The sequence below is a fragment of the Ceratotherium simum genome, chromosome 33, assembly GCF_057802395.1.
Source record: "Ceratotherium simum simum isolate JZ-2026a chromosome 33, ASM5780239v1, whole genome shotgun sequence".
NCBI classification, from domain to species: Eukaryota; Metazoa; Chordata; class Mammalia; order Perissodactyla; family Rhinocerotidae; genus Ceratotherium; species Ceratotherium simum.
The window spans coordinates 26,051,029-26,074,677 of record NC_141932.1 but is presented as its reverse complement, the minus strand read 5'-3'; the positions used below and the strand labels follow the sequence as shown (position 1 = coordinate 26,074,677).

The window sequence follows — 23,649 nt, the reverse complement described above, 5'->3', positions numbered from 1 at the left end:
GGTTACATGCCTGCTAAGTATCAGAGGTGATTTGAACCCATGCCACCAGGCACCAGAGTCTGTCCTCGGAGCCCCTGCCCTGGACCTTGATAATGCGACGCTTGTGTAAGATGCTGGAGAATTCCAGGTCACACCAGTGACCGTGGCCTCAGAAAATGGACAGCCCCTCTCTCCCGGCCTCGGTGGGATCTGAGTGCTCCCACCGGCTCCCAGGGCCCCACACGCACAGCCACAGTCACAGCCATTTCCAACCCTTTATTGGGGCTGCCAGCCCCAAATAAATATAATACATTAAACCCAGAGCTGAGGGAACTATGCACCCCAGGAGGTGCCCCCTACAACCTCAGCTGGGCAAAATAAGTTAGCGGGGTGCCTGCCAACAGCAAGGCCAGCTCCCTGGCTGGTCAGGTGATGGCAGCTGGACTCGCACACGCTGGTCTAAAGTGCATCTTCTGTGGTCCCCAAGTCTGTGTGGCCCCTGGTCAGGCCACTGGGAGGGGTGGGCGGCAGGCTCCGGGTGCTCACACCGTGCCAGCAGTGGCCACCGAGGCTCTGTGTCCATCTGTCGGTTTGGGGGGACAGCCGCTTGGCCAGGCGTCCTCAAGAGAAGCTGTCGTCAGGCTGTGGCTGGGAGTCGAAAGGAGGGTCTGGGACAGTGATGCCTTGATGCAGCTTCTCCAGCGAGAATTTCATCTGCGGAGAGGCGGGCGGGGGGGAGGTCACGGCTGGGAGGGTGACGTCGCCCCCATCCCATAGTTGAGGGACTGGAGAAGGTCCAGGGAGGTCACGTCCCCCCCCAAGGTCACCCTGTAACAAGAGCTGGCGCTACTGCGCCCCGTTTAACTCTCACAGGCAGCAGATGGACGGGGCCCAGATGGCCTGAGCTCAAATCTCACTCTCCTACTTACTAGGTAACCTCGGGCCAGCCCCTCAACCGTCGCAGGTCCCTGAGCTGAGGGTTAGTTTGGGGATCTGCTAGGGGGACACCAGGACCCAGCACATGGGAAGTGCTCAATGCACGCCAGCTATCCTTACTCGCCTGGCTGTGCAGCCTTGGGCAAGTCTGAACGCCTCAGAGCTCAGCGTCCCGTCTATTAGATGGGGGCTAACAAGAGCACCCCTCACAGGCTGGCCAGGGGGAGCAAACCAGCTGGTCATTTTAGCACTTGGAACAGCCTGGCTCAATCGGTGTCTGCTGTTAGCATCAATTTGTGAAGTCCACTCTGTGCCCTCGGCAGTTTGAGAGAGGAAAACAGTAAGAATTTAACTCAGGATGGGGGGGCCTTGCCCTTCCTCTCTCTGAGTGATGGGGCCCCAGCCTCAGTCCCCTCTCCCACCCTGTCCTGCACGGCCCTTCCCGGCCTGAGCATCTCCCTCCGAGTGTGATTTCAGGGAGCAACGAGACCCCTAAAGCTGCGCCTCGGCATGATGGTCCACGGTGACCAGACGCGACCCTCACCGTCACCCACCAACTTGGGCACCCAGCCAAGGCCAGTGCTCCCCAGCTTCCCACACCCCCTCCCCACCTTAGGCACTTACCCCAGTGCCTGCCCTTTGTGCTGCCTGACCACATTTATTGAGCACCTGGTGCGTACCGGGCACTGAGCTCACAGCAAACACACACAGTGTTTACTACGAGCTTGGCACTATTCAAATGTTAATGCATTTAATCCCACAAAGATCCTTGAGGTCACATCCATTGTTACCCCATTTACTGAGAAGGAAGCCAAGGTCCGCAAGGGTGAAGTCACCAGCACAAGGTCACACACCAGAATTTGAACCTGCTGTCTGAACAGACGCTACACCTGAACTACGGGGGGTATCTGGGGCAATCCCTTCTGGAGATGAGACCCCAATAGTCTTTGGAGAACCTCTCCGACCTTCATATGACCCTTAGTCACCCCAAAGTGGGGGAGGGGTTCAGGGAGCAGGCTTCACCTATCCCTGACCGCTGCAACTGGTCAGGGATGGGCATGTGACCCCAGCAGCCAGTGAGGGTGGGCTCTTTCTTTGGATGCCAGCCTGGAGCTCCAAATGCTACCTTGGTCATCCTGGGGGAGAGGATGCCCACAACAAAGCCAACCCTGGGGGTGGGCAGAGTCAAGAGATAGAGAGACTGATTCTTACTACTGTTGAGTGGCTGGACCCAGCACGCCTGAAGTCAGACACCCTGAACTTTTTTCCCAGGATGAGAGCCAAAACATTCTTTCTTCCATCCTGCTGATTTTTCCAGCACCCCTGGGAGGTGGGGACTATGAATGGCCTCCTCATTTTACAGAGGAGGAAACTGAGGCCCAGATGCACCTGCTGCCTCTGGGGATCTGAACGCAGGCGCCCGGAGCCTCAAAGCCGCACCTCGTCCAGGAGCTCCACGGAGGCACGCAGGATCTGCCTCCACTTGTGCACCTCCACGCTGTGGAACTGCTTCTGCAGGGCCAGGATCTCCGCCCACTCCGTGGCCGTCTGCGGGAACTTGCTGTGGGGATGCAGGGCCTGAGCAGGGCCTTGGCCCCTCAGACCTGCCCAAGCCCCCAAACCCCTCAGGCTCCCCACTCACCCCTTGGCCAGGGCCAGACTGTGCCAGGTCTCGAAGGTGTGGGCCGTCCTCTCCAGGGACCAGAGGCGGTAAAAGAGGAGGACGTTAAGGGCGATGAGGACGATGAGGCTGGGGGCAGGGTCAGAGGTCGTGAGTTGGGGTACGGATGCTCCCACCAGTCAGGCACCCGCACAACCATCCCCAAAGGGGCACCAGGATTATCTTCCTTTTCAGAGGAGGAAGCTAAGACCAGAGAGCCTGAGCGACATGCCTAGGGTCACACAGTCCATAGGCAGCAAAGTCAGGGTTCAACCCCAGGCCTGTCAGATGCCCGCACCTGTCACCGCAACGCCAGGCCACCTCCCTGGGAAAGCCGGGCCTGGAGCACGGGGAAGGGGCTGCTCTGGGGGTGAGAGACGAGGAGCGGAAGGACCCAAGACCCTACCTCACACAGATCCTGAGAAGGCAGCGAAGGGAGAGAGAGAGAGATGAGAGCCGCCCAGCCCATCCCGGCCCCCACCCCCTCGGCTGGCGGCTCCCAGCAGAGCATGCTGCGTGGCTCCCGTTGGGGAAATGAGGCTCAGAGAGGCTGAGTGTGCGGTGTATCTGACTCGCACCTCCCAGAGGCTGCTGGGAGCACGGATTTTATCACCACCGCCTCAGAGCGTCCTGCGCCGCCCCCCGCCCCCCGTACCTCTAGGACCTGGTGCACGTCAGTCTTCCTGCCTGAACGCTCGGGGTCTCCACTCAGGAGGCCTCTGCTTTCCCAGGAAGCCCTCCCTGACTGCCTGCCTGTCCCGCCTGGAGGAAGCCTCCACTGACCTCCCACGGCTCCCCTGTCTGGCAACATCCCCTTTGCCTGTGCCTCCACCATCCAGCTCTGTTCCCTCTGTCTGTGCCTCCACCGTCCCAGCCCTGTCCGCTCTGCCCCTGCACCCCCATCCTGGCCCTATCCCCTCCGTGTCTCCCCCATCCTGTCCCTGTTCCCTCTGCCCCTGTCCCATCCCAGCCCTGTCCCCTCTGCCCCTGCCCCCACCATCCTGGCCCTGTCCCCTCTGCCCGTGCCCCCCATCCCGGCCCTGTTCCCTCTGTCTGTGCCCCCCCCATCCTGGCCCTGTTCCCTCTGTCTGTGCCTCCCCTACCCCAGCTCTGTCCCTTTGCCTGTGTTTCCCCTATCACAGCCACCATCATTTTAGCCTGGTGTCAGGTCTGTCTCCCCCAGGGCTGCTGGTCACTACTATGTCCCCAGGAACACCCAGCTTACAGCTGGCCACAGAAAGCATAAGTGAAATGGGTAAATAACATTGCTTCTTTTGCATCCCTCTCCTCGTTCACCTAATTCCACATGCTTTGGGTGCCTGCTCCTCCAGAAAGCCCCCTGCCCACTGGGCGAGGTCAGGCCCCTCTATTCCCTTCACCCACAGCCCCCCACCCCGGGAGCCTCCAGGGCATCCGCTGTCCCAGCAGGGAAGACTTCCCCAAGACAAACCTAGCATCCGCACTGGGCGCCGAGGAGCTCTGCAGGGAGCATTCCAAACACCACTTTGTTTAACCCTTGCTATGAGGTGAACCCACACTCTGGCAGAACCAGAAGCCCAGACAGGCCAAGCCCTTGCCCAAGGTCACACAGCCAGGATGCAGACCCAGGCCAGTCTGACCCAGAGGCCAGGCCCCGTACTCACACGACGCTGATGAGAACCAGGGCGCTGGGGATGCCCGCCCCAGGGCCCTGGTCCACGGACGGTTCCGAGAAGCGGGAACTGAGGGAGACTGCAGGAGAGCAACTCAGTCAGACAGACACCCCAGTGCACCCCCTGGCTCCGCTCTTCTGCCCGCCCTGCCCAGGCCCGATGGGACGCACCCGAGGTGTGCATGCCAGCGCGGGTGCAGGGGTCGGGCTCCGCGTGCTGGGGCCCGTCGCCGTGACCCCTCCAACTCAGGGGCCGCTTCCGCCGCCGCAGGCCTGACAGCAGTCCCCGGCCGTCCTTCCCACCTTCCTCCAGGGACAGCTTCTCGGCCTTGGCGAGCTCCCGCTCTGCGGACACAGGACAGAGCTCTGCGCATCTGCCGGACCAGGCCAGGCCCCCCGCCCCAGCCAGGCTGCGCCCCTACCCAGGTGGTGGAAGTATTCCTCGATGCCGCTCCACGAGTTCTTCTCGATGAGGGACTTCACGAGGCTCCACGGCTGCTTCCGGTAGCGGATCTCAGAGGACACTCTGGGGGGGACGGGGCGGGGGGTCAGGCTCTGACTGCAGCCTTGCTGCCCCGTTCCCCAGGGTGCTTTCCTCCCCCTAATTCAGAGAGGGCCCCATCACCCCAAATGCCGGCCGTCAGCCCTAGGCCCCCTGTCCAGACCCCCGACCTGGGCGAGGCTCCGCCTGTGCTCCCTCTGCGCTGCCCACCCGCACCGGCGGCTCAGGCCACACCTCGCCCCGCACCCTTCCACTCTGCCGCTGCGCCCCAGCCCCACAGGGCTCTAAGCGACAGCCGACATCCCCAAACGAGCTTCCCATCCCCCCACCCGCTGCCTCCCACCTGCCCCGTCCTCCAGCGGCGGCTCCAGCCTGCTAGTGGGTCAGGCCAAACACCTCAGGGTGTCCCTGACCCCTCGGGGACCCAACACTTCTGCTCCTCTGCCGCCGACTGGGGCGCGGGGAGTGGGCGGGGCCCGGGACCCCCGCCGGGCCGGCTCACCGGAGGCGGGCCTTGTTCCGGGCAAGGCCCAGGATGCAGTAGCGGTGGACTGTGTAGAAGTAGTCCTGGTAGGGGATGCCCTGCGTCAGCACCTCCGAGTCCACCACGCAGCCGCCCGCCTGCGGGCCGCGCCGGAACAGCGTCTGCGCAGACGGGCGGGGGTCAGGGCTGCCCTGGCCCTCCCACCCCCGCCCCCCGCCCCCCGCCCCCGGCCGCCCCGCCCGCACACCTGCGTCTCCACCACGGAGGCGCTCTTGGGACCCAGCGGGTTGCTGATGGGGATGGTGTAGGTGAGCACCCGGCGCTGGTGGCACTTGCTGTCCCCGCTCCAGGGGCTCAAGGTCACGTCTGGGGGAGGGAGGAGCAGAATGAGGAGACCCTTCTCCAGGCCTTTGCCCACAGGCTCTAGGAGACTCGGCTTCTTTAGAAGGTTCTAGTTCTCTGGGGACTTGGCCCCAAACCCGCCCCTCCTCGTGTCCACACTCCGGTGTCTGCCCACCTTCCTTGTGGACGCATAAAACTTGAGATGTTGGTGATACTCAGAGCTGGGACCGCTCTCTTCCCTACACTTCTCAGCCCTCCTGGGGCTCATCCTCTCCTGCAGCCTCAGTTTCCCTCTCTGTCGCAGTCCTGACTTCTCCCCTGAGTCTCGGACCTCGGCTCCTGAACACCTTCCCCTGGAAATCCCCCAGACTTCTCACACCAGGCCCATACTGGCCTCAGCATCTCCTCAAACCAGCCCCTTATCTAGGGGCCCCACCTCAAGAGTGGGCCCCATGTCCTCTAGGCTCCCCCCAGAGCCCTGGGCCTTGCCTGGACATTCCCTCCCCTGTCTGTTGATCCGACCTCCTGAGCATGGCTTCTGGCTCAGCCTATCCTTGCCTGGCCAGGGCCCTCTCCAGCCTCCCCCCAAGTTCCTGGCCTCAGCCACCTCAGGGGTAGCTTCTTAAAGCTAACCCTGACACTATCCTTTATCTGCCTGGAATACTCCATGGCTCCCCAGTACCCCCAGACAGAGTCTGAGTTCTTCAGTCTGAGTGCCAGTCTCTCCAGGATATAAACATAGTTTGGGGGACTTGTATGTCCCCAACACAAGACACAATCTTACTCATTCTGCAGGGGATTCTACGTGGTTCATTTTCATCAATACAGAAAAAAGAACAGATAAAAATGACCACCTGACTAGCTCCCCCCAACTTGAATCTCTTTCGCAGCCTCCTGAGCTCCTCTGCTGGGCCCACCGCCAACTCTTCCCCCCCAATCTGGTGCTGGGGCTGCCCCCTCCACACCTGGCTGCAGGGACCCTGCTGGCCTCCCGGGTTCCTCTCCCCCACCTCCTTTCCCTGGTAGCCTCAGCTCCTCCTCAGGCCTCAACTTCACAGCCTTCCAGCAGCCTCCCCTGACACCCCCAGATCACAGATACCCCTGACACTCACACCTTCTCGTGTAAGCATCTATATTCTGTTGTTCTCACTAGATTCTGGAGTTCGTCTGTCCTGGTCTCTGCATGGGCCTGACAGAGTGGGCACTAAATGTGTGATCATTAACTCATATTTATTAAATGTTGACTGTATGCTACTCTCCTAGGCACTTTTCTAGTATTGCCTCATTTAGTTCTCATGAGACCCTGACAAGGCAGGTCCATTATCACACCCCCATTATACAGAAGAGGAAACTGAGGCACAGACAGGCTCAGGACCCAGCTGGTAAGAGGCAGAGCTGCTCTGGTCTTGCTGATGCTGCTTTTACCTCCCCCAGCCGGCCACACCTAATCGGCACGGCAGGGCCTGCCCATTTCCCTGCTTACTACTGCCCCGTCCCACCCTCCCCGCGCTGTCCCTGTCGTCCCGTGTCGTGTGTCCGCCCCCCGCCCCGACCCCGGGTAACCTCGGCCCCCTGACCTGTGAACTTGCACTGCTGCAGGAAGCCCTGCAGAAAGGGCGAGTCCGAGAAGAGCATCTGCTGCAGCCGCTCGGCGCCCACGTGGAAGACGGAGTTGATGAGGAGACGGCCAGAGAGATCGGGAAGCAGGGCAGCCAGGTCCGCTGGCAACAGAGAGGGGCGCTGGGTGATGCCACTTGCAGTCCCCGCTCCTGAGCGAGGCTCTTCCATTTCCCTCCGGGTGATCGCTCCTCCCCACTCCCAGCCCCATCCTGGACGGGAGTGGACACCGACACGGAGCACCACTCGGCCCTCTCGGCCACAGAGATGGCTTCAGGGTGGGCGTGCGGCCCAGGCCCAGCCGATCAGAGCCACCACCAGCGGTTCAAGGTGGAGCACACACCTAGGCCAGCCAACTGCGGCCACAGGACCACAGGACGGGCACGTGCTCCCAGGTTCAGCAGCCTGTGGCTCTTGGTCACAGTGATTGGTTCAGGGGCGCGTGAGTGACGCAGGGTCGGCCAATCAGACACAGGGATTGGTTTAGGGCTGGGCTTGTTCTGCAAGTTGGACCAATCAGAGCCAACCCTAGAGCTTTTGGTGCAGCCCCTGGGAAAAGCATGCTTTCTCCCCACTGGGCTTGTCTGGGGCAGAGCTGGGCCTCTCTCTGCCCCCTCAAGAGTAGAGGCTACCTGAGAATGAAGTTTCTCTGCATAAAATGGAAATAATAATAATAATAGCCAACATGTACTAACTGGCCCAAGCACTTTACACATGCTAACCCATTTAACTCTCTAACAACAACCAATAACCCTATGAAGTGGGTATTATTATTGCTAACTCCATTTTTCAGATGAGGAAAATGAGGCTCAGAGAGGTTAAATAACTTGCCCAAGTTACACAGCTGGGAAGCAGGATGGCCAGAATTTGAACCCCGGCAATCTGGCTTCCAAGTCTGGGCTCTGATCCACCCTGCCCTGCTGCCTTCAAAGCAGAGCCAAGGACAGACGGACTTCTAACCCTGCTGTCTGAATGCCTCCCCTGCCCACCTCCCGGATATTTTAGTCCCAAGAGCCAGCACATCCCTGGCTTACTCAGGTCTGAGTGAGGTTTGTCGTGTGTGGTGTGGGCACCGCCTCACCTTCCTCCCCCGTGGACGAGGAGGAGTTACTCGTGTCCGTCAGCAGCTCGTCATTGGGCAGCAGGTCCAGAGGGCCCAGGGTGGTGGGCCCGTCAGGCGGGGTGGGCTCTGCGCTCGGGGGTTCGGCCACTGGGGTCACGGTCTGGCTGGAGGAGGCGTCTGGCTGGCTGTCCGTCTGCTCCTCCTTCTCCTCCTCTACCTGCAGAGAAAGGCTTGATCCAGCCTCGGCCCACCTCCGTCCCAGCCTGAGGGCCCCTGTGTGTCCACATCGGCCAGAAGGACTCGAGATGGCAGGAAAAGCAATGCTGGGAGGCCACGTGTGGACGGAGGGCTTTGGCTATGAGGGGCCCCTACTGGGCCTGTCTTGGATGCCTGGGCCGTAAGCTTTCATATGCCTGTCCTTTCCATCTGTCTGTCCTGTCCAGGCCTTGTCTGTCTCCTACCTCATCCATCCTTCCTTCCAGCTCTTGCCTCTTTTGTCTCTCACCCTTTCTGTCTGTGTGTCCCCCTTCTGCCTGTCCCTGTCTTTCCCTATCTGTCCCTATTTTCCTTGCTCATCTTCCCAGCTGTCTCATTCCTCCAACTGTCCCCTCCCTTACCCCTCCATCCACCTCTTCTCTGTCCCTCTGTCCATCCCCTCCCCTGTCCCCTCTACCTGTCAGTCTGTCCCTCTCCCCGACACCACCTCCAGCCTTCCTCTGCCTCTTCCCGTAAGCACCCTCTCTCTTCCGCCCTCCTGCTCACCCCGTGGTCTGCATCGCTGCTGGCCCGGGAAAGGTTGGGGGTGATACGGCCGCGGCGCGAACCCACTGGGCTCGGCTCCTGGCTGTGGTCAGCTGCCCCCGAGGGGGCGATGTCACTCAGCGCGATCACATCTCCCACTTCCTTGGGAGTCCTGTGGTGAAAGGGAGGATGGGGACCACTGTATCTTTCAGACCCCACATACCCACCTCAGTCCACTCGGGACTCCAGGAGCTCCTCAGGCAGCGTCTCCCTGACCCCAGGAACCAGCCGCCAATCTCTGACTCACCCCAGACCGTTCAGCTGCAGGGGGCAGACATAGTCCTCGTCCTCGCTGGTGAGGCCCAGCTCTGAGCCGTAACACTGGTGCACCAGGTGCCAGAGCTCGCGGGGACTCAGCGTCTGGGGGGGCAGGACGTGGGGTTGGCCTCCACCTCCATGGGGCCAGAGCTCTTCCCGCCCCTGGCCTGACAAGCCCTCAGCCTCAGCAGTTCCCCCCGGTTTCCACCAGGGGGCAGCATGCTCTCCCGTCCCAGACCTCGCCCAGTGGCTCTGCACCCCGCGCCGCCCTGCATCCCCTCTGCCCCTCGCCTAGGAGCCAGCCTGCCCAGGATGTCCCCCCTTAGGTCCTCTCAACACTCCCAGAGCTACAAGTTACCCTTCCCAGTTTTACAGAGGAGACTAGGAGGCCCCAGGAGGGGAAGTCACGAGCTCAAGGTCACACAGGTTACCAGAGGCAACTCTGGGATTCAAACCCGGCCAGACTCCAGAGGCGGTGCTCCCACCCGCCGTGTGTCCTGCCCCAGCTGTCTTCCCAGGTGTCCTCAGAGCCCTGGACTTTCAGCTACCACGGCCAGAGTGGCTGGACGACGAGGATGTAACAGTAACAATAGTAACAGCAGCAGCAGCCATTCACTGAGCTGTTACCATGGGCCAGGCATCTCCCGACCTGGCTCAGAGTCTTCAGAACAACTCTGCGAAGGAGGTGCCGACACCATCAGCACTTTAAGACAATGACTCGGAGATGCAGTAACGTGCCCGAGGCCATCCACTAGGAAGTGGCAGTGCTGGGATGTGAGCTGGGGGCTGCTCTAGCACCCTGGGGCTAACCACTGGGCAACCCTGGCTCTGAGCACTTACTCTGGGCCGGCCCTGGGTGCTAGGAGTAGGCACGGTCCCCAGTGGACCGATGGGGTTTGGTGATTTCCCTGGGTCTCTCAGCTCCTCGGTGGTGGGGCTGGAACTCCAACCCCCAGTCTGGCCCCAGGGCCTGGGTTTGAACCCTCCTCTGCCCTCGTCCTCCCTGGAGACCCTGAGGCTGCGCTGTCCCTCCCTCGGGTTCCTGCTCCAGTGCCCTTGCCCCCGAGGATAGCCACAGCCAGAGCTGCCCCCGAGAGGACGGGACGCGGCGCAGCCCTGGGGAGCGGGTCTGGGCCTTCCGAGGTGCTGGAGGCCAGCAGGAGCAGATGCTGTGCCATGCCTGCCCGGTCTCTATCCACCCTCCCTCCCTGCCAGCAGACCCCTGATTTGTTTGGGGTGAAAATCTTCCCCAGCCCCAATCTTTCCTGTGCCACATACCCAGCAATCTTTGCAACCAACGGTGGTCATGTGACCCAGTTCTAGCCAAAGTAACACACAGTGAAGTCGGCTAAAGGAGGCTTTCCCTCCCTGATAAAGGAAAGCTCACTTTCTATCCACCCCTTTCCTGCTTCATGTTTGGGATACTTATGTGAGGGCATGACACCTGGAGCTGTAGCAGCCATCTGGCAACCACGAGGCAACAAGCATGTGGACAAAACATCAATATGCAGAGGCGGACAGTGTGGAAGAATGGACAAGAGATTGGGTCCTTGATGACACAGGGGAGCCATCAAACCCACCTTGACTGCCTGCCTCCAGACCTCTTGTCACATGAGTATCAATATGACGCAGGAGTTGAGTGGACTCCAGAACCTGAGTGCAATGGGTCAGAACCCAGCTCTGCCACATAAGAGCCTGTGTGACCATGGGCAAGTCTATCCCTCCTGCCTCTCTGGTGAATAAAGGTACTAACCATACTGCCTCACAGGATGGTTGTGAATTCATGAAATGCTCAGAACAGGCCTGGCACCCAGTGGCACCGTAAATGTTAGCTATTATTATTGCCTTCTGCAATAATTCAGGGTCTGTTTGCTTAAACCATTGTGTGGTTGGGTTTTCAGTGGCTTGCAGTCGAATGCATCCTACATCAACTCACGCAACGCTAGCGGGTATTCCAGGAGAGTCGCTCGGCGCGGGGGCACGGGGGACTATCAGAATGCGATACATCAAAGTCTCAAGACCCTTACTCAAAACCTCTGGGCGAGACATGATTCAAAATTAAGAAATCTGGGGATTTAAGAAGGATAATCAGTGCCTATACTGTATGCTGTAACACAGCACCAATAATAATTTAGTCTCCAGTCCAGTGTAGACCAGAGGTTCTCAGGGTGTGGTCCAAGGACTCCTGGGAGTCCCCTAGACCCTTCTGGGGGTCCATGAGCTCAAGATCGTTTTCCTCAGTACAACAAGTGTTCCTGGTAGGATAAGATGTCACTCGCCCTTTTCAATTCTCTTCCCTCATGAGAGTACAGTGGAGTTTTCCAGAAGCTCCGAGACATGTGACGCTGTCCTTCTGGCGGCTAATGCAGTGTGTGCCTGTGTATCTCATGTTTAAAAATGTCCCAGTCTCAATTTCTAATGCAGTAACTATTGGTAGATATCACCCGCTTACACAAAAGCTCTTTGAGGCTACAAGTGCTTTAAAGAGTGAAAGGGTTCCTGGAACTATAAAGTTTGAGAATCCCTGGTATAGTCTATTCCGGACACGCTGACTTTATGTTGAATTACAATTATATCTAAGATTTACCCGAGTCATAAACATTAATATTTTTTGTCCTGAAACGTATGAATAGTCACATTAATTGAGATACAGACCTGTGCTATACAAGAAGCATATGTGGCCAATTAAGTTTAAATTAATTAAAATGGAATGAAATGAAGAATGCAGATCCTCAGTCCCACTAGCCACTTGTCAAGAGTCCAGCAGGCACAGGTGGCCAGTGGCTGCTGTAGTGGCCAGCACAGATAGAGAGCACTTCCACCACAGCAGAAAGTTCTACCGGACATGCTGATGCAGACGATAAATAACCGTGTTAGCTCTTGTTAGATTTTGTTGCCACACATATAAAAAAACCTCCTCATTCTCAGAGCATTCTGGATTTGCAGACGGCGAATGAGGGCCACAGATATGCATCTCCTGTGGGCAGGGACTGGGGCTGCAGCCCGTGGCGGCCCCCTGGTGGGGCCCACAGAGGTAGCTGCAGGTGTGTTGGCCTGGTGCCCATGGAGAAGAGCTGGGGGTCCCCCCATTCCTTGAGTTCTGGCACCCCTGGCTCCATGGTCCCCCTGGCCTACCCCCAAAATCCCCCGCCCAGGTCTGCTCCAGGCCCACCTTTTCAAGCAGCGCGTTCTGCCAGAGGCGGAAGATGAGGAGGAAGCAGCGGTCCCGGGCCCCGAAGGAGGTGAAGAAATGCTGCAGGAGAGACAGGGGTGTGAGCGGTGGGGAGAGCACGGCCAGAGGGAGGGAGGCTCCCTCCCCACCCACACTTGTTCCCAGATCTCCATCTTCGTGTATCCGTTCATTCACCCCTTCATTCCTTCCACAGAATGTTTATCCTGTGCCCACCCACCACTGGACGATGCTGGAGTCACCGTGATGAGGAGACGGCCCCGGCCCTGTCCCCGGAGCTCACATCCAGGGCAGGGGACAGGCGCACCTCCAGACAGGGGCAGCCCAGAGTGGTCGGGCTGTGAGGGGGGTAGCCCAGGGCACTTTTCCAGTCTCCTTTGCCTGCTAGGGATGGTCAGCTGACCCACTTTTGGCCAAGAAAACACAAAGGGAAGTCTGCTGGGAAGTCTCCCCCCATTCCCTCTCTCCCGTCTGGGCCGCTGGTGTGAGCAGCCATCTTGGGACCATGAGGCAACAATCATGGGGACAGAATGGAGCGTCAGGGAAGGCTTCCATGGGGAGGGGACATCCGAGGTGACAAAGGGAGGAATTTTACTATTACTACTATCCCTGAGCAGCTGTGGGAGGGAGGGGACAGACTGCAGGGACCGAGACAGGAGGCTGGTGGTGGACCCAGGTTAGACAGGATGGGAGCCTGCGCCAGGGCAGGGGCCGGGAGGGGAGGGAGAAGGCGACAGATCTGGGAGAAGTTCTGGGCGCAGAACAGACGGGGCTTCAGGTGGGGGCGGAGGGAGGAGCGGCTCAGACCACGACCACCCGCCGTGGGCAGGCCTGGCGCCCACCTTCTCGCTCTCCGTGCAGATCTGGATGGCGTTGGGGATCAGCTTGGCCGTCTTCTCCTTCTTCAGACACGTCACTTCCTTCAGCTGGATGGAAATCTGAGGACGAGAGGCCGGTCAGAGGGGCCAGGGCCCTGCCCGCCCCCGGGCCCCGCCGCGTCCCCCCGCGGCTCACCGTCGTCTCCCAGCGGAAGATGTTGCTGTAGAAGCAGATCCAGTTCTCGGAGAGATAGAGGCGCCCCTGGAGGAGGATCTCCCGCTGCAGGGCACACGAGTAATCTGAGGCGGCGGGAGAGAGCAGACAGCAGTCACGCGGCCTGGCCAGCCACGGCGGGGAGGGTCAGGGCAGCTCCAGGCCCGGGTCTGGGTCAGGGCTCACCCACGATGAGGCGTTCAGCTTCAGGGAGTTTGTTGAACAGCTTCCGGAAGTCCTCATTCCGCTGCTTGTATGTGGGGCTCAGCATCTGGGGGCGTTTGGGAGGTGAGAACCCGGACGGGGGCTCACACCCCTAATTCTGCCCCACAAGCACCCAGGACCCCTCAGGCTCTCTGAGGCCTCAGTGTCTACTCACTTCTGGCTCCCACTGCCGCTAACGCAAGAGAACCCGTGACGAGAGCTGCCACTGATTTCTACATAAGCCAGGCCCCTGGCCAAGTACCCACCAGCATCGCTGACTCTTAGTAAGGTTGCCTTCAGCCTTATAAGGTCAGGACTGAGTCTCAAGAAGAGAGAGAGGCCCAGAGAGGTTAAGCAACTCACTCAAGGTCACACAGCACATAAGTAGCAGCACAGGATGTGACCCTAGGTCTGCTGACCCTGGAACCCCACCTTGACTGCTACAGCCGGGGCTGCTAGCCCAGCACTATTCCTCTCCCTCGCCCCTCCAGCAGCCCCCCTGTCCAGACACTTACACTGTACCAGCTCTGCATCTTCTGCAAGGGAAAGGAGTGGAGTCAGCACAAGCCCCTGGGTCCCCTGACCTCCCACCCCGCTATGCCACCCTCATCCCTCTTCCCACCCCCAACCCCCCTACCCCTCCCCACATCTCCCCCACCCACTCCACCTGGGCATGCACCAACCTTGCTGTTGCGGATGAAGTTCCGGCTGCCCAGGCTCTGGGTGCTGGGTGTCCCGGGCACCCCGCCCTTCTCTGAGGAGCTGTCCGACCCCTTCTCTACCATGGTGCCCGGTTCTGGCTCAGGCGGCGGTCGGCTTGTGGGCAAGAGCTGCAGCCGCTTACGGAGAGATGGGGAGCTGCTCGGCGTGCTCCGGCCAGAGTGGGGGGTGGTGCTGGGGGGAGAGGAGGGGCATTATGGGAAATCAGGCTGGGGCATGGTGACAGGCCTATTTTGGGAGGCCCACGCATCAGCCCATTGATCCCCACCCACCCGTTCTACTCCATTTCCTAGCAGTGTGGCCGGAGCAGCGTCCCTGACTCTCGGTCCCCGAGTACTTCCTCTGTAAGCTGGGGGGTGATGAGTACAGGTCCCCATCTGTCGTTTGGAGAGTTAAACAAATCAGTGCGTGGAAAGTGCTTCTCACAGAGCCTGCGTATAGCGAGCTCTCAGTAACGCCTGCTGGGGTTTTTTTGTTTTTGCTGAGAAAAATTCGCCCTGAGCTAACAACTGTGCGAATCTTCCTCTATTTTGTGTGTGGGCTGCCGCCACAGCATGGCTACTGACAAGTGGTGTAGGTCCATGCCCAGGAACCAAACCCAGGCCACTGAAGCGGAGCATGCCAAACTTAACCACTAGGCCATGGGGCTGGCCCCAGTGCCTGCTGTTTTTTAAGCTCACTTATTAATTCACTCATACAATAAATATTTATCGAGCAGCCACTTCCCACTTAGTTGCTTGAGCTTGTATCTTCCTAATGTCTTTCTTTCCCTCATCCCTCATTTCTAGCCTGTTAGCAAGTCCCACCCGCTCCACCTCCCAAATCTATTTCCATTGTTTCTATTACACCCAACTCCCCTGCTCCAGTGCCCTGGCCCGGCCTCCATCCTCTGCCTCCTGGACCATCACAGCAGCCTCCTCCCGGTCTCCCTGCTCCCGTCCCTGCCCCCTACAGTCCGCTCCACGCACAGCCAGAGGGAGCCTGTGAACCCGAGTCAGGTCATGCCCTCCTGGCTCAGAGCCTCCCCTGGCTGCACCTCACTCCTGTAGAAGCAAAGCCTTCACCTGGGCGCCCAAGGCCCTAGTGTGGCCCCCATCCCCACTGTGACCTCATGCCCTCTCTCTCCATCACTTTCTCCACTCCAGCCATTCCAGCCTCCTTTTGTCCCTTAAGCTCACGAGCTGCACTCCTGCACCAAGGCCTCTCCACTTGCTGTCCCTCTGCCAGGATGTCCTTCCACAGACCCAGCATGACGGGCTCCATCTCATTCAGCTCAAATGCTCCTCCCAGCCTGGTCCTCAGCCTGAAGGAGCCCCCCAGCCACCAGTCCCACCTCACACCATCTCAATTCATCCTGTTGACTTCTTCGGTTTACTGTCTGCCCCAGATTGTGAACTTTAGGAGGTCCTGGCTGCCCCGAGTTCCCAGCACCCAACACTGCACCTGGCGCACAGTGGACGCTCAGTGAACACTGGTGACCACAGGAATCATCCGTGCGCTAGTCCCAGCTGGGAGCAACAGAGGCCACCAGACACAGCTCCTGCCTTGGGGAACCCAGCTTCAGGTGGGAAGGCAGACAGGAACAACAGAACACTCAGAGGACTGAATAACACGAAGTGTAATAGGGCCGTGGGGTAAGTATCGGGAACTTGAAGGGGACATTCATTGTTGACTATACTGGGAACTGTGGCAAGCTCTCCCTCTGATCAATCTTATTTCTTACACACTCCTGTGCATCTGATACTATTACCATTCCTGCTTTACAGACGAGGAAACTGAGGCGCAAAGCCCTGAGCCACTTGTCCAGGATGCATGGCTGGTTTTATTACAAACTGGGGGCCGCGAGCTCCTCTGGGGCGGAGGCAGGAGTCCCTCGGGCACTCGGGGCCACCCACATATCTCTCTCGCCTCCGAGCTTTAGCACAGGCTGTGCCCTCTGTCCAGACTGGCCTTTCTCTTCCTTGTCCAGCAAATTATTCTGCATCCTTCAGGACCCTTGCTCGCACACCGCCTCCCTCCGGGACACCAGCTCCCCTCTGTGGGTGCCCACGTTCCCAGGCAGCGCCCAGCCCATCCCTAACCCCTCGGCCACCACTCGCCCAAGGCTGCCCCCACCAGACCTGACTGCTCTGGGCAGTCACTGTCTGGTGACAACTCCATTGCCCCACTGGTTTGTGAGCTCCCTGGTGGCACGCTTGGTGTTGTCTTGGTCACTGCTCCGTCCCCAGTATTGCTCAGGACAATGCCAGGGTGGGCATTCATGTCATACTTGTGAAATAAATACTTTGTGAAATAAAATAAACAAATGAAATAGATGGTGACCCGGGCCCCCGCCACTCCCCTGGACTATGGAAGGTCCATGTCTCCCTGGACCCCTGCTCCCGTCCCTGGCCCCCCTTGGTCTGTCTGCTCTCCACACGTAGCCAGGGAGCCTGTGACCCAGTCAGGTCGGGCCCTCTTGGTGAGCCCTCCCTGGCTGCACTCACTCCAGGGAACGGCCCAGGGTCAGACCCTCCCAGGGCCCCTCACTCACCCTCCCCCGGTTCCTGCCCTGGCAGTACCCTCTGCCCAAATGCCCTTCCTCCCAGAAGTCCGAGGGGCTCCCTCAATTCCTTCAGGTCTCTGCTCAAGGGACACTTCTCCAAGATGCCTTCCCTCACTCCCCTATTTAAACCACACCGCCCACTCTCCCGATCCCCCTCCCCAACCTGCCTTCTCTTCACTCCCCACCTGACCCTCTCTCTGTTATCATTTCTTATCCTCCTGCACCGGGGTGAGCTCCACATGGGAAGAGGTGTTGATCCCCGCTGCATCCCCATGGCCTAGAACAGGCCTGGCACACAGTAGGTGCTCCACGAGCATTTGCTCCTGGGGACTGAATGTCCTGGGGACTGAATAAACGATTGACCCTCCACCCCTCCCCTCACAGAACTTGGATTCAGCCAGGCCTGTGACTTGCCGACCCTCAGGGGGCCGGGACTCAGTGCGGCCACTTCCTCCCTGTGTGACCTTCGGCAAGTGTCTGAGGCTTTCTGTGCCTCAGTTTCTTCTTGAGCATAATGGAGTCACAGGGTTGTCTGGAGGGGAAAGTGAGGTGATACACACAGAGCCCAGCACACGGAGGCACTCTGGCTGGACTAGGGGCTGCCAGACGGAAACGGAGTACCCGGCCCTGCACTGTCCCAGCGCACCCGTGTCCACACCCCTACGCCGACCCCGACAGGCACCGCAGACACCTCGGCCTGGCATACGGAGCCCATACGGACCCTAAACCCCAGTCATTTACCTCTAAGTACGCACGAGCACCTGCCTGGCAGAAGTGAACCAGACAGACACGCTCCCCGCCCTCGGGGACCCGACACTCGGGTGGGGAACAGAGATAATCAATAAGAGAACCCACCCACGAGGAGGAGGATCTCAGGACGGGTCAGGACCCTACAGCTGCTCACACAGCAGCAGCCCCCGGAAGCCGTCAGACATGCAGACTCCGGCCCCACTGCAGACCTCCTGAATCAGCCCCTGGGGGCGGGCCCAGGAGGTTCGGAAGCAAGCTCAAGTTGGAGGACCATGGAGATAAAGGATGGCTGGGTGGGTGGTTGGCACGCAGGGCACGCTTAAGCTGAGCCCCGAGGACAAAGCACAGATCTGGCAAAGGGCGGAAAACTGGCAGGAACAGCAAGTTCAGGGACAGGACTGACTTGGCAGGTCCGAGGAGGAGTGGGGCAGCCAGTGGGGCTGGGGAAGGAGGACAGGAGGGCACAGGCCCTCCGCAGGCCCTGTGGGCCCTGGCCAGGCATCTGGGCCTCACCCTGAGGGCACTGGTGAGCTATGGGAGGGTTGTGAAGGAGGGGGTGACCACATCCTCCTCCCCTCAACTTCCTCCCCCTCTAGCCTGAAAGGCAGACCCCTCCTCCACCTGTCCCACTCCCCTGCAGCCGTGGGTCTGGGGGAGGGCGCCTGAGGACAGGGCGAGCACACGGGCAGGGCAGGGCCCGCACCCTGAGGTCTCACTCCTTGGCAGGACGAAGAGGAAGTCCTCAAGGGCAGGCCCAGCCCTGAGGCTGCCCAACCAGGCCGGCTGCGGCAGAGGGAAGGGAGGAAGGGAGGAGCCCGCACTGGCTGGAGGACCGTTACGGGGGGCGGGGACTCGGAAGAGAATGGGGTTTGCCACCCTGGACACCTCACCTCCGGCTTCCTGGGCCTGCAGAGGCCCAGAGCTCCCTCTGGTCAGAGACGGGCAGACGCACACACAGGTGGGCATAAAAAGGAAATGGTGTTGGTCACGCACAGCCAGTGTCACAGGCAAACTGGAGGTCCCCACGGTTGCAAGAAGTCTCCCCCCCACACACACCCCCACACGCACCCAGCAGTAGTATCACAGGTATGTTACAGTCACACGTGCAGCTGCAGAGTCACAGAAACACACAGAAAGTCTCAGATACATTACATGCACACTTACAGCCACAAGAAAGTCTCAGAGAAGAACTGAAAGCAAATAACATTCCCACAGCTACAGAGAGAGACACAGCGACAGAAGAGGCACAGAGCACCCCAGGGGACACACGCACGACCCAGGCAAACTAAGTCACAGGGCCAGCTCGGCTCTCGTGGTGTCACCGTACGGCAGCGAAGACAAAGCAAAGGCCCGTGCCAGCGTGGAAGGGATGGAGGTGCCGGCTGCTGTGGCTGACGGAGAACCCGGACACTCGCATGGCCACGAAGGACTCGGGAATAACACAGCCCCAGGGGCGTGTAGACACACCTCCACAACACAGCGGACAGGTACTGAAACAATGCATGGGACATGCTGTGTAAACTGTGACAGGGGAACAATATCAACTGTGATTATTGCTCCAAAGTCAAGGGTGCAGCCAAGGTCCCAGGAGGGAGGTCCCAGGCCCACGAAGAGCCACAAGGGGTCTCTCTCTCTTGTTCACACACACAAAGCCCCAGAGGGTCCAAGCTGCACACATGGAAGCCCAGGCACATACACCACCACCACAAATGGACACACAGCAGAACTCACACAAAAATGGAATCCGAGGTAAACCACAGGCACAAGCCCACAGGGTCTCAGTCACCCATGCTGAGCCTCTGACACACAACAGCGTCACACACGGACACACACAGGTAACTTACATTTGCACACAGCTAACAGGTTCAGAGGTAAATTACAGGCACATACCGAGGCAGAGTGTCATGGAGCAAACAGAGCTGCAGACATATGGACACACACTGTAAAGTCCCAGCTGGACACCACGCAACTTACAGTGACACTTGGAGCCACAGATGGAATCAGAGGTAAATTACACACACACAGACAAGAAGGATCACAGCTGCCTGCACACTAGGAGGGACGCGTACACACACTTCCAAGACACCATATTCATAACAGAAAACACAGCGGGCCCAGGCAACCGGTAGGAGGTCAAGTCGGCGCCCAGGGCCCCAGAGGGTCTCAGGCTCGGGGTCGGCCGGCCTCGCACAAGCACCCACCGCCAGGAGCCCCCAGAGTCGCGACAGGCGCGGTCGGCGGGAGGGGGCCGGCCCGGCGGGGCTGCTCCGGGCCTGCCCGGGCTCCGCGGCCTGCGAGCCGGCCGGCGGGGGCTCGTCTCCGCGCGGCCTCCACCCCGGGCCCGAAGACCCGCTCAGCCTCGCGCCCACCCTCGGCTCCCGGGCGGGGCGAGCCAGGCCGCGCTCCCCGCGGGATGAGCCGGGACCCCCGGCCAAAGCCCCGCCACGCCGGCGCCCCGCGCCCCGCGCCCCGCAGTGACGAGCCGGCCCGCCGTCGGCGCTCGGCCCCGGCCGCCCCTGTCCCCGAGGCCCCGGCTGCCCCACGTGCACAAACTCCCCGACCCCGGCTCCGGCCGCGCCCCCCCGGGCCCCCGCCCCGGCCCGGGCCTTACTCGAACATGGATGCGGCGCGGAGGGCGCGCCCGGCCGCAGGGCAGGGCCGGCCCGGCTGAGGGGCTGGGCTGACCGCGTCCCCGCAGGGCCCCTGCCGCGCCGCCCGCACAAAAGGCCGGAGCCGCCGGAGCCGCCGGAGCCGCCGCGGCGTCAGCGCCCCCGCCCCGCGCCCGCCCCGCGCGTCACGGCGCCGCCCCTGCCGGGGAGGGGGGAGGGACGGCGGGCGCCGGGCGGCCCGGATGGACGGAGGCGGGTGCGGGGACGGGGGGGAGGAGGGGACAGGGAGACACATGGGGGCGCAGGGGCGCACGGGGTGGGGGGCAGGACAGAGGAGGGGCGGCGGGGACAGTGCGGCCCCGGGGGAGAGGAGGCAGGAGGAGAGCTGGAGACGAGGGCGCAGGGGAGGGAGAGCCGGACCCAGAAATCCAGAGGGGCGGCTAGGACGCCAGAGATGCAGGGAGAGAGAGAGTCTAACGAGAGAGAGAAACAGGGGAGAGGGAGACACAGAGAGAAACAGACCGACTCGATGAAAACAGAACTCCGCCATGGCGGCTCCTTGGCACGGGCTGCGACCCTCTCCCTGGTACCGGGAAGGGGTCCTTAGCTCCGACTGCGCCCGCGGCGACCCTGAGCGGGGGGCGGAGCTGGGGTGGGATGGAGGTTCTGGGAAGCGGACGGAGGTGCCGGGCTGTGTTACCGGAGGGACCCCGGCCGGCGGGAAGGGGCAGCGGGTGGGGCCCGGAGGCCGCCCCCCTCCCCGTCCCCGTCTCTGAGCCCCCGTCGGCCCCAGGAGGTCCCAGTGCCCGGCTCTCTGGGGCCCCAGTCCCTGTCAGCCAGACCAAGGTGGAAGCCAGCCTCCCCGCGCCTGTCTGTGCTGTCACCTTGGGCACGCTACCCCAGAGCTGGGCTCCCACTAACTGTGTGGTCAGGGCTTTCCCACGGGACAGCGGGGAGGGCGGCTGCAGCCCTTCTGCAGACGGGGGAGCCCGGCCTCAGAGAGGGGAAGTGACTTGCTGGGAGGTCACCCAGCCGGTAGGCTGCAGAGCTGGACGCAACCCTGCTCTGATGCCATAGCCCACGCCTGTCTCTGCAGGGGCCGCCTGAGTCTGTCGGTGTCCTGGACTCCTCTCCCAGAACGCAGAACTGAGTCCCGCCTCACAGCTCCCGGCCGGAGGCGCCCCCCACCCCGCACAGATTTAATCCTCCCCCTCTCCAGGACAGGCTGTTCCTGCCTCTTGAAAAACTCCATTCCCACCTCTCTCCCCACCTTACACCCTCTCCCTCCATAAAACCCCCTCGACTTCTCCATTTTGGTGGATGGCAGGCCCCCAACTTCAATCTTTCTTGATCCCTCTCTTTCCTTCACAACCACATCCAGTCTCAGCAAACCCTGTGGGCGCCACCTACAAAATCTATCCAGACTCTAAAGTCTTCTCCCCCACTGCCCCCAACCAGTTCCAGCATCCTTCCTTTGCCTCCATCACAGCAGCCTCCTCTTTGGTCTCCCTGCTCCTGCCCCCATCCCCTGCAGTCCGCTCCCCATCGCAGCCAGAAGGAGCCTGTGAACCCTAGTCAGGTCAGGGCCCTCCGGGCTCAGAGCCTCCCCTGGCTGCACCTCATTCCTGGTAAAAGCCAAGTTCTCAGCTTGGTGCCCAGGGCACCACTCTGACCTCTCCTGTCAGACTCCCCCTTGCTCACTCCCTCCAGCCACCGGCCTCACTGCTATCCCTCTAACTCACCCAGGTACATTACTGCCCCAGGGCCTTTGCACTTGCTGTTACCTCTGCATGGAAGCTCTTCCCCCAGTTCTTCACCTGACTGCCTCTCTCCCAGAGCTCAAAGAGGCCTCCTTCCACTCTCTTTATGTCTCACTGCTCTCTTTCTTTATATTTCTCTTCGCCTGTTTCTTCTTTTAAAATACTTTTGAATTTTTAATTAGGGGATATTTCTTTCAAACAGTAAAAAATATAACAGTCATCTGTGTCCCCACCACCCATGTATAACAGATGTGAACATTTTTGCTTCAGATCCTTTTTCTGTTTTTGTTTTTAAAGAAATAAACTAACACAGTTTCAGCCAACTCCCCATCCCTCCTTTCCCTGCCTCTGCCCCCCGAGGTACCCACGGCCCTGAAGTTGGTGTGTGTTCTTCCTGTGCACTCTTCTATCCTTTTTCTACGTAAGAATGCACCTACCAACAATATATCCTATTGTCCAATCTCTTTTAAAAGGATACACAATTAGGCTCCTACTGTATCATTTTGCAACCCGCTTTCTCCATCGTCACTGTTTCCGCGATTTCTCCGCATTGATATTCAGAGCTTTATTTTGTAAACTTATCAGGATCATTGTTGGAAGAAACCACAATGGATATTTCTATTCAGGGCCAACGTGGTTCTTTCCTCTTGCTCCCTGTAACCTTGAACCTCCCAGTTCCTGTCTTCTTGTGCCAGAGGCAGTGTTTCTTTGCAGAAGTTTTTTTTGTTGTTTTTGCTGCCTGTGAGCTGCAGCAGGAAATACCTTTCACATCGGCTTCCGGCACACTTAGAAATACGTGTAGCCTCACAAAAGTTGCAGGAAACCACACTTATTCGCTATGCCTCAGACACTGTGTTATTTTCAATTCTGTCCTAGTGTTGTTTGAAAAAAAGTGCTGATTGCAATGCTCGAGGTTAGTTTCTTGGCCCTTAAAGGGGTCACGACCCGCTGTTTGAAAAACACAGGCTGGGTGGAGGGGTGTCCGCCTCCAGGCTCCGTGGGCCATGCTCAGCTGAGCTCAGAGTAGGTTGGCCTCACGCAGACTCCTAGTTGCCTGTTTTTGTTTGTGCATCTATTTCTCAACTTCCAGTCCTGCCCCTGTGGGGCTGAGGCCACATTCTAACTGACCTTCAGCCCCCGACCTGGACAGTGACAGCCACAAGGAACCCACCCTGGACCATGGGTCGCCAGCGAGAGAGAACCCCTTTCCCAATGCACCGCCCGGGTCTGACCTGTCCTGGGGCACACTCTCCAGGTCTGGGGTCCTCAGCAGCTGCAGGCGCCGGGGGGTCGGGGTTCCAGGGGGTGACTCCCCATCACTAGATGGCGTTATCAGGATGGAGGGCACCTCCAGGAGCCTCCAGGGCTCAGGGGCCAGGCCCTTGACACTGCCACCCTGTGGCTGCTGGCTCTGCCACTCGGCTGGGGGGACAGGTGAGTCCTGGGCACTGCCCTCGGTCAGCGGGGGCGCCCACGGCAGCAGGGGCAGGAGCTCAGCCATGGGGAGGGTCTGCCTCCCTGGCTGGGGTCCTTGGACAGCAGCGAG

The 23,649-nt window shown here is 60.0% G+C and overlaps 1 protein-coding gene across 6 annotated transcripts; it reads right to left on the bottom strand.

Moving 5' to 3' along the window:
* Positions 1-240: 240 nt before the first annotated feature.
* Positions 241-22,791, bottom strand: GRAMD1A (GRAM domain containing 1A). 6 transcript variants are annotated; one of them, XM_087422153.1, is made up of 19 exons: positions 22,598-22,791; positions 14,403-14,613; positions 14,235-14,255; positions 13,702-13,786; positions 13,498-13,601; positions 13,326-13,421; positions 12,466-12,546; positions 9,283-9,395; positions 8,997-9,147; positions 8,253-8,451; positions 7,132-7,275; positions 5,460-5,578; positions 5,231-5,373; positions 4,649-4,752; positions 4,398-4,571; positions 4,219-4,306; positions 2,558-2,665; positions 2,305-2,476; positions 241-693 (listed from the first exon to the last, which is right to left on the bottom strand). In XM_087422153.1, the coding sequence occupies exons 1-18, from the start codon at positions 22,624-22,626 to the stop codon at positions 2,344-2,346; spliced, it is 2,103 nt and encodes a 700-aa protein (XP_087278279.1). In that variant the 5' UTR covers positions 22,627-22,791; the 3' UTR covers positions 241-693; positions 2,305-2,343. The 6 variants fall into 6 exon arrangements, with proteins under 6 accessions (XP_087278279.1, XP_087278275.1, XP_087278276.1 ...); XM_087422149.1 differs by having other exon boundaries at positions 2,356-2,476; positions 22,598-22,790; XM_087422150.1 differs by lacking the exon at positions 22,598-22,791 and adding an exon at positions 20,346-20,458 and having other exon boundaries at positions 2,356-2,476.
* Positions 22,792-23,649: the final 858 nt, after the last annotated feature.

Coding starts and splice junctions, on each gene's coding strand:
- GRAMD1A (XM_087422149.1), bottom strand. CDS start 22,626: ATGGAGAAAGCGGGTTGCAAAATGATACA. Junction 13,422..13,497: donor TCTTCCGCTGGGAGACGACG/GTGAGCCGCGGG, acceptor TCTCGTCCTCAG/ATTTCCATCCAGCTGAAGGA. Junction 5,579..7,131: donor GCAGCAGTGCAAGTTCACAG/GTCAGGGGGCCG, acceptor TCCCTCCCCCAG/ACGTGACCTTGAGCCCCTGG.